Here is a 10,266-nt window from a genome sequence, read left to right as displayed (position 1 = left end):
CTTTCTGAAGACTTAGTAAGTAGTAGTCTCATTTTCATTTTATTCTAAATACTCCTAAATTTTCTTCCCTCTTTTATTAGCAGTTATTTAGAAAAGTGTGTCTTTTAAACTTAACATGACTAAGATATTATTATTTTTTAACTCTTATTTTATTCTACTTTGATTATATAGAACCTGTGTATGTTATGCTATTGATAACCTAAGGTCTTCATCATTAAGAATATATTCAATTTTTGTAAATGGACATTTTAGAAGGTGCGTAAAAAAATAAACCTAGAGACAGATAAAATTCCTCAGATGAAAATGCCAGTGGGCTGTTGCCCAAGGGGCTCCATAGGGCATCAACCAGTATTTTGTTGAAATTACCATGGTTTGAAATCAGGCTTACAGGCATTGAGACCTGATTTTGTCAATATTCTAAAAATAGGTCCTGCTGTGGATTGAATGCCCCCCCCCAAACTCTCTGAAGCTTAAATTGTGTCACCCAAAGTTCCAGGTATTGGAAACTTGGCCCCCACTGTTAACTGTTGAGGGTGGGGAATCCTATTATGGTAATTGAAAGGTGGAGCCTTGAAGAGGTGATAAGTGTGTAGGACCATGCCTTAGAAGATGGATTAATAACGGCAGTCAGCGGCGTGGTTCTGAGGGCTTTACAAGGAGAGCACGTGAGTCTCTCTCTCTCTGGTCTGCCATTTTCTGCCACATAAGACCCCTGCATTTCTGTAAAACCACCACCAAAGAAGACCCTCACCAAATGTGTTCTCTGGACTGTTAAGACTTCCCAGTCTCTGAAACTGTAAGTAATAAATTTCATGTTCTTAGAAATTACCCAGTTCTCTGTATTTTATTAAAAATAACAGAAAAGCACTAATACAGGTCCATCTAACCCAACTTATGAGATAGATATTTAACACCAAATTTCCAACTTATTTATACACCATGAGAAGTAAGTATCAGAAAACCCAGATATTTGTGTCCTCATTCCTGGCACATTCCCTTCCTCTGATCAAACTACTTGAATTGCCAAGTAATCAAACTTGGAAACTAAATATCCAAAGTTCATATATCAGCGCATTTATTCTCACTTTAAGCAGAGAGATTTATGAAGCTCAGGCATAATCCAAAAGTTAAAGAACCAACAAGGAACCAGAAGGGCTGTTAGACAAATCAAAATTCAGTACTATCTGAATCTATCTCAGCATGACGCATCCATCTACTTACTGGGCCTGGCCTTGCCAAGGGAGCCAGGAAGCCTTTCTTTTCTAGACAGGGTGCAATGATTTGAATGTTTGTGCCTCTCCAAAATTCATGTTGAAATTTAACCCCTAGTACATTATCAAAAGGTGGGCCTTCAAAAGGTGATTAGGCCAGGAGGACTCTGCCCTCATGAATGGGATTAGTGCCCTTATAAAAGGGCTTGAGGGAGCGAGTTCATCCCTTTGGCACCTCCACCATGTGATGACACAGCAAAAGGTTCCATCTTTGAAGCAAAGGACTCTCACCAGACTCTGAATCTGCCAGTGCCTTGAACTTGAACATCCCAGACTCTAGAACTATAAGTCTGTTGTTATTAAATTACCCAGTTTAAGGTATTTTGATATAGCAGCAGGAAGGGACTGAAACACAGGACTTTGAATGGCTAGCATTTGCTGCTGCAAATTTTTTCAAGATTCTGTGAATAATCAAATTCTTATGATTAGCACAGACTTTCTCTAACCCTTTGGAGATATTCTGCTACTTCTGTTTTCCATTTTGGTCATTAATTGCTGTTACTTTCTAGATTTGATTTTTCTCTCTGACAAATTTTAGAATCTTTGTGTTTGGTATTCTGCAGTTTCACTATTATGTATTTAGATGTGAATATTATTTTATTCGCCATACTTGGAATATATTGTGCTTCTTCTATTTGTGGATTCATGTCTTTCCATCAGTTCTGGGAAATTTTCAACTATTATAGCTCTGAATATTGTTGTACATCAGTCCTCTGTATTTCCACTTTCTGAAACTTTTAAAAATATATTATCTACCTTTTCATTCTATTCTTCATTCAACATTTTTTTCCCATATCTTTATCTCTCTGTGCTGTATCCTGAATAAATTTTCTGATCTATGTTCCAAGTCACTAATTCTTTCTTTAGCTGTACCTAATCTGTTTACTAGTTTTTAGTCTCCATTATTATCTTTTTCACTTTTAAAAGTTGTATTTGGTTGATTTTAAAACATATCTAGTCATTTTCTATAGTCTCTTCTTGTTTACTCACATTCCCACCTCTAAGTAAATATGAAAGATTTAAATATTTCACCCAGCTACTTTATATTCTGTAATCAATAATTCCAGTATCTGTAGTCCAAGGTGGAGAGCTTAATCTGTTGAGGTCATTTTAGAGGTAAAAAATAACTCTTGTAACTATGTGTTGCTTTGCATTGCTTTGTCCCCCACAGATTTGTCACCCCACATCCCCTGGGTGATGAAGATAAAAGGACTACTCAAAGCCCATCTCTACTGAGCAGTGAGAAGCCCTGAAGTGGTTAACTTCCCTTCCTTGGGAAATTAATGCTGAATTGGGGTTCTCTTCCTGCATTTATTTTCCAGAACAGGAAGTTACAATAAGAGAACAAAGGTGGGGTTATAGTTTAACAATACAGGCTGGTAACTTTCAGTGAAATAAGCCAGATAACATTCCAGTAAGGCAATTAAGTGGTCCTATCAACAACAGTTTGATCTTAGCAAACATTCCTTCTTAATAGCAATTTCTCAGTATCTTTACATGACAATCAGTAACTAGTCTGTCTTTGAGCCAGCAACCTGTTGTGCCACAATCCTTATCTTGCAACAGAGACTTATAGCCCGAGGGAAATTTCCAGTCCTCTGCAAGGTCAATATTTGAAACTGCAAGGCTTTGGAAAACCAGGCCCTGTGAAGTACATATGCTTTTTAGTATATTCCACAACTATGGTATGATCCATTGAGTTGACTTTATAACATAACTTTTCAAGAACAGTGTTATCTCATAAAATTTTTGAAGAAAACTTGATTTATAACAGTGTATTATTTTTGTACATATGTTCATTCTTTCTGCTTTGTTCTTTACGTCCTTTATGACCTTTTTTCTTTGTTCACATAATGAAGGATTATTAGAATTCCTGAGTAATTGTAATTGTCCTTTAATTTTTAATTTCTAATAAATTGTCATTATGCATTTTGATGCTATCTGGTTTTGTTTCATTTTTGTACTTATTGTGCATTACACCTTTTATTGATATGAAATTTTCTTCATCTTAGTGCTTTTGTTCGGTAGCTTTAAATCCTTAGTCCAATATTAATAGTTACTCATGATTTCTCAAGATGCAGTGTAGTGTAGTGAACGTGCCTCAGTCAAACTTCAGTTTAAATTCAAATCATGGTTCTTTAAATTTACTAGTTTTATTAGTCCTTCTAAGCTTTAGTTTTCTCATCTATACTGAGGTTAATATTCCTGCCTTATATAATTATAGAAATGTCATATTAAATGGACTATCTTATAAAAATTGCCTGGCACATGATAGACCCCCAACCAATCATAGTTATTTTTGTTTTCCCAATACATGTGTGCCTTTTTTTCTTTAAATTTATGGTTCTTAGGCATATCTTTTGTAAACATCATATCATTGGCTTTGTAATTTGAGTCTACCTTTTTAAGAGAAAAATCTAAACTATTTTCATTTATTGTAAGATTGGTACCTTTGTCTTCATTTGATTTTGTTATTTTCTTTTTATCTTTTGCTGTTTCTTTGCCTTTTGCATTGATATGAATAGTTTTATTAATTCCATTAGTGGTTACCCTAAACATTCTTCAACTTTGTCTTATGTGATTATCAGAATAACACACGAAATAATGTAGTCCCTTAATGGACTATAAGTAACATCGTGCTTTTCCTTCCCCTACTTCATGTCTCCATATTTGGAGGTATAAATCAATTCGCTTGCTTCATTGTTTTGGATTATATTTTACAACTATATTTGCTCTATTAATTCACTTCTACATATTTAAATTGTTTTGATGTTAGTGTGAAAAAGCAGATTTTGACAGCTAAGAGCTGGCCTGGCACTCACAGCTTTGTCATGGTGTTCTCCTGTTGAACATTAACAATTCCCAAATCTCTACCATCAGACGAGATCACTCTGTGATCCTGATACAGTAATCATACCTGAGCACAGACAAAAGCAAAGTCACTGTGCAAACCATAAAAATGACTAAACATCAAGAGTTTGGATCCCCCTTACCCTCCAACAGCGGGGAAGAAAAAAAAAAAGACTAAACAACCCCCTCTTGTGGCTATCATGAGTGACTGCTGCTTTTTTCCATTCCTCTCACCCACTAGATAAAAATTAAGATACCCAACTGCAAGATTACCTCATTTTCTGATAGCACCCAATCTAGAAAAAACCCTAGCTCACTTGAACCCTCCTCCAAATTACTTACACATGCTCAAATTCTATAACAAGCTCCTCTTCACACTTTCTCACTGAGAAGCGCCTACAGTCCCTGATGGTACACAGTCTCTCTTGCTGCAGCAAGCACCAATAATTTTGACTACAGCTGTGTCCTGGTGGTCTTGGACTGATGACATCAACAAATTCTTGCTGCATAATTTTCTACCATCATCTCCCCAGTCTTAAAGTTCTGAATACTCTATGATCTGAGCATTTTTAAATCCTGCCTGCTCATACCCTTTACCCCTCTCCTAGAACACCTTCTGAGACTTTCTTACCTTCACCTATAAGCAATGCCATAGCTGAGTATTGAATTTTGGGGTTACAACAACTCTGTCTTACAGTTTTATGCATTTTGCTCCTGTGTATCTTTATTTTTTGGAATTCAGCGCTACAGAAAAGTCTGAGGCTATGCTTTGTTCCTTTGAAGACGACTTTTTTGGGAGTTTCGTTTCCCAGATTTGTTTAAATCTTATCAATTTAAAAGTTATAACAGAAAATGCATTTGTAATCCCTTTGTGACTTTCACATAAAATATGGTGTGCTATCTTGGAGTCTTCCTGTTCATTTTCATCCATCTGCATTCTAGAAGTTATTTCCAAGGTCAACTTCCACATCACCACTTTCTGCAATTATCATCTCTTGTTCATAGCTTTCAGTGAGTACAAGGGTACTCCAAAACGCTCCTGGAAAAACTAGAGAAGATAATAAGAATCTTTCCATGAACTTTTTGAAGTACCCTCGTATTTGGTTTTAGCTATTATGATTTATGTTCCCATGTCGTCTAACTACCCAATTCTTTTCTCAACACAGAAACATTCTGTTACATCTTAGACACAATGCAGCAGGTATTCAAAGAAAACTTGTTTCCTGCAGTAAATCCAAAGGAAAAGTTTTGCCTCCATGTGCTCAAACACTACTTTACTGTTCATGTATGGAAAATTTTCCATAGGCCTGTTACTATATTTCTTATTCACCTTTAAATAAAAAGAAATACATTCAAGCCAAGTATCGAAAAACAAGATGTATAAATTAGCTGCAACCACCTCACCGTCCACTTGAGTGCTAGTAGAATCCCTGGCAGCCAGTTGATTGCTGGTTCCCTTCCTGAACTGCAAGCACAGTTAAATTCCCCAGGCTCAAGAGGGTCACCCCAGTTCAGGAAAGACTCCAAATTGGGGCTGTGCTCACCAGACAAGACGACATCCAAAAGCAGTCTACAGTTACTGCTGAGTTCCTCCTCTTGCCTCTAGGCCCATCCCTCACATAAGTTTGGGGTTTTGCTGACTAGTGCCAGATTTGGTCCCACTGCTATGTTCTCACTGGTGTGGCTCTTCCTATTGGTAGTGGATGGGTTCTAAAGTATGTTTTTTTACTGTTAGTGGGATTTAAAATGTTGCCAGTTTGGAAGCCAGGCCAAAAGCTGCCCTATTTGAAGATTTTGCCAGTGCAAAACCTGCCCCTCTCTCTCACCCTACCATGTTTCTGAACTGGCAGAGGAGGGATTATTATTTACAAGTTTAATTACTTTGACTCTGGAGAATCTTTTATGTACGTAAAATTTTACATCAGCAGTAACGGTGCTTCCTCCTCACCTCATGCCTTCCGCATTGTCTTTAGGCACTTTCCTCCTGGATGCTTTCATGCTGGTAATTCTCCTTGCAGTTTTATGGTACAGAGAACCCCTTGGCTGGACTGTCAGCCCTGTGAAGACCTGAGCCCCAGTGTTTTCTCCTGTGCCTGGACTGTGGCAGGCTCATAAGTAGGTGAGGAAGGAATGAATGTTTTTCTACTCATATATTTTTGTGGATATTTTAGAGGGAAATTGGAAGATGATGACCCAGTAGTTTTTATTGGGACCTCATCTTGATTTTCTTTATGATGTATAGTCTTGCCTAATTTCTATATATCAAGATCTGTAATTTTGTTATTTTTAACATCAAAGAACTAATATTTTTATTGAAAAATCATTGCATTATAAAATGAAAAAATCTTGACTAATGCTCACAACTACGTACAAAAATAAAAGTGCACTGGAGAGACATAAAAGAAATACATCGAAACAGAAGCATGAGTTATGTCTGAGTGACAGAACTATGCAAGGATTATGTTCTTCCCTATATGATGGAACTCCAAAAACTTCATGGAAAAATAGAATTATAATATGAACTTTTCCATGAACTTTTGGAGGTATTTTCTGTATTTTCCAAATTTTCTGAAGTGAATATGATTGCATTTTAACAATGGTTAAAATTATTATTGATTTGAATATTCATGGGAGAAAAAAAGACTTTGTCTAAAAATTGTTTTCTAAAACATCTCTCATGATACAGAGTGGCTCAAATATTGTCATATATGAATGTGTGAAAAAACACTCTTTTAAGTCAATACACAATTTGGTAATGTTTTCAAGTCAAGCTACCCTAGAGGCAATTCATCTGTGGAACCTCACAGAGTCAAGGTCAGAGGACAAAGCCATTGGTATGAAGAAACAATGAAAATAAAAATAAAAAGACAAGCCATACCTGAAGCATAATGACACAAAAACAGACGTATTATTAGGTATGGATAGAAGTGAAGAAACTGGACCACAACCAAGCATGGGCATGTTTGCTGTACCTTTTTGTCACTTAATTAACCCCGCCCTTCCACTGCCAACATTCTTCTCGCACAAGAGAGTCCTCTTAATAACATTACCACTCCCTTTGACAACAATCAACTTCTAACATAATGCAAATAAAGAGATTGCACTTTATGGCAAGTTAAGTAGGAAGAAACAAACTCATTCATTTCTACTAGTACTATTTCTTCATGCTAAATTCTTATTTCTATCATGACCTATGTAATGTACAGAGCGCCATGTTTCTTGTTTTTGCTCCCCCACCCCAATCCATTTCCCCTTAACAGCACCATGAATTTGCAAACCTCCCACAACCCTTAGCTATGTGCTTTGGATGATATTCACCTTATACCCAACTACAATGATGTCCCAGGGAAAGAAAGAAAACTTAATCATAGTCAATGATGAGATGTTTCTAGAGATTCTGGAAAAGACATGCTCTATTAGCCTGTCCTTGCCCTGGATAGAGGGTCTGAGGACGTAAGTGTGGAATCGCTATATCCTTTCAAGAACCTGGCATTGCAGGGGAGTTCTGTATGGAGTTTAAGGGCAAAAACCAACACCAGAGAGGGCAGAGTGGAGATGAATTCTTGTTGATATTGTGTGAACTGCTCAGTCTAGACTGATTCAAAGATAGGGCACCCTCTAATTGTTTCAGTTTTGTCAGCCAAAAAAATGTTCTTTGTTGCTTAAGTCACTTTAGTTAGGTTTCTGTCACACGTATCTGTGAAATTCCTGATTAATATAATATATAAATAAAACTTTTTTACCTCGGGAAGTCTACTCTGAAGTGACACACAAATACTTTTTACAGTAAAGAAACATGTTGTATGTGTGTATTCACTCAGTGATCACTCAGCAAGCAGCACATTCATTATCTGTGTACTTCATCATAGAGATGTTATTCTTCATTTAAGAAGAAGAAATGCTGTTGCATATGGTAAGCCATCAATAACACTGTTGTCTAACTTAAAAAAAAGTTTACCATAAACAGTACATTACATCAGAGTACTTATCTCAGGCTCAGCTGAGGACAAAAAACTACTCTTAAACTCCTTGTACCCAGGAGGCAGCTCAACAAATACTTGCTAAGTAAGTAAACCTTGGGGTCTGTTGTTGAAACTTTAAAGAAAAACATGACTGTTATTCACGGGGGACTTACATTCTACAAGCTATACAAGATAAAGATATAGTAGTCATATATGTAATTCTAAAAGTGAGAATGCTACAAGTTATGGTTAGAAGTAGATGAGAATAACTTTGATCTGCTGTTAGGATAAAAAACAAGAATTCATGTGAAAAAGCCACAAAACTCTTAGGTGAAAAAAATCCCATAAAACACCCAAGTCATATTCAGTGATAATGATTGAGAATCTCATAAATATCTAAGGAACAAAACACATTTTGCATTATGCTCAAACTCAGGCATTTTATTAGCTGGCTTTACAACTTAAATAATATCTTGGTTACCAAAGGAACAGCTTCCACTAATTCCAAATTAAGCTTTCAAAAATTTTCTTGTTCGGAGGGACATTCTTACATTCAACACAAATACCTTTTTTACAACCTTCAGCAAATCTTTTCTTAGAGTTAACTAAAGGAAGTTCCCAAGTCAAATATCAACTACATCCAAAACCCAATTTACGTACTTTTCCTTAAAACATGTGCAGTATAGTTGAATCAAAAGAGAAAACTACAAATATTTCATGGTTTGGCTGGAAATAGAGTTAATTTCATGATGATTCATATCTTCTATTTCTGATACTTTCCATAAATCTCAGCAAAGAAAATCCACTTTTTAACATTTCAAATGGAAAGCTGGTTTTTTAAATGAAAGTGCAATATTAGCCTTTCTTTGCCGGTTGGAAACTTGAAATTTTTGCAGGAGTGATTATTAATACTTCTTTGCAGCTAATTATAGCTTTCATATTCTCTCTCATTTAAAAAAATATCAATTGCACATTGTTCCTTTAACTGAATAACTGGATTCTTTAAAACCAAGGTAGCTATTTCATTGCATTTGAAAACATGGTAGAAATTCTGACCCATCATTCTTTTATCTGTAAAGAAAAAAGAAGATATTTGCTATAATTTAATCAACTGCATTATAAAAACAACAATAACAAAACAGGGAAAATGACAGTGAAATAATTATTATATCAAGAAGAAACTTTTTCCTGCAACTTTCTCCCTTCCCTAGTCATTCTAAGATTTACTATAGTATCTCCATTATTTTCCCCAAGAAAACTTTATCCTATCTTCAGAATGATCTTTATAAAGAATGCCTTGACAGATTAAATGTGATGTTGATGACAATGATATTAGGTAACATTTACTGAATGCTTTATTTATTGAATGCAATTACCGTGCCAAATGGTTTATATAGATCATTTCATTTCACAACTCTAGAAGGCAGATTCTATTACCCTGTTTTTATAGATGAATAAATTGAAGGAGAAATGTACTTGTGCTACTAGAAGTCGATGGAGCAAGAACACAAATGGGCAGTTTAATTCCAGAGGTGGTTCTCTTCACATCGGCCTCACACTGTCTTCCACATGTACTTTGTATAAATGATGTACACCACATTTCTTGGTGCTTTAAAGATTTTACATGATACATGTGTAATTGAATTATGATGCAACTTAAAGCTCTGTGTTCAAAGTACAGTATATATCCAATTAAATTAGTTTTATGCAGAAAACAATCATATGAAGTAATGAAGTCACCTTTAAAATATAATATTCATATTAATTATGATTATGTGCAAGAAAATTTTAATTACTGAAATTTTCTGGTTCATTCCTGTATATTTTCTCCAAAACTCAACTGTACCTTTCACAAACATAACTAAAATGTTAATTAAACTTTTTGAGTGAATCATCTCAAATGGACTGAAAGCAAGTTATTTAAAGAAAAAAATTGAATGAGGGTTCTTTTATTAAACAAAATCACTGGTCCCAGCTCATCTGACGCTACGTCTGTATTCTCATAATTTAGATTGCATACTTACAGTCCTATTTTTCAACAGACTTCCTTTAATTTTGAGCCATATCACTGGTGGAGAATATACTTTGGAATTCTCACTATGATAAGGTCTAATACCAAACATTTTCTCCCTGTCATTCTTTTAAATTTTTTTTTTTTTTTTTTTTTTTTTTTTTTTTTCCGG

General features: G+C 35.3%; 1 protein-coding gene across 1 annotated transcript in view; it reads right to left on the bottom strand.

The window, feature by feature from the left end:
• Positions 1-8,496: 8,496 nt before the first annotated feature.
• HBS1L (HBS1-like translational GTPase) overlaps positions 8,497-10,266 on the bottom strand; it is a 79,279-nt gene continuing 77,509 nt past the window's right edge. Inside the window, exon 18 of the mRNA XM_008580299.1 lies at positions 8,497-9,154. Within this exon, the coding sequence (XP_008578521.1) occupies positions 9,143-9,154 (12 nt within the window). The 3' untranslated portion in view covers positions 8,497-9,142. The remainder of the gene's footprint in view (positions 9,155-10,266) is intronic.

The sequence above is a fragment of the Galeopterus variegatus genome, unplaced genomic scaffold, assembly GCF_000696425.1.
Source record: "Galeopterus variegatus unplaced genomic scaffold, G_variegatus-3.0.2 Scaffold85, whole genome shotgun sequence".
Lineage (NCBI taxonomy): Eukaryota > Metazoa > Chordata > Mammalia > Dermoptera > Cynocephalidae > Galeopterus > Galeopterus variegatus.
Note: the sequence above shows the minus strand (reverse complement) of the source record. Positions and strands in the feature narration are given on the sequence as shown.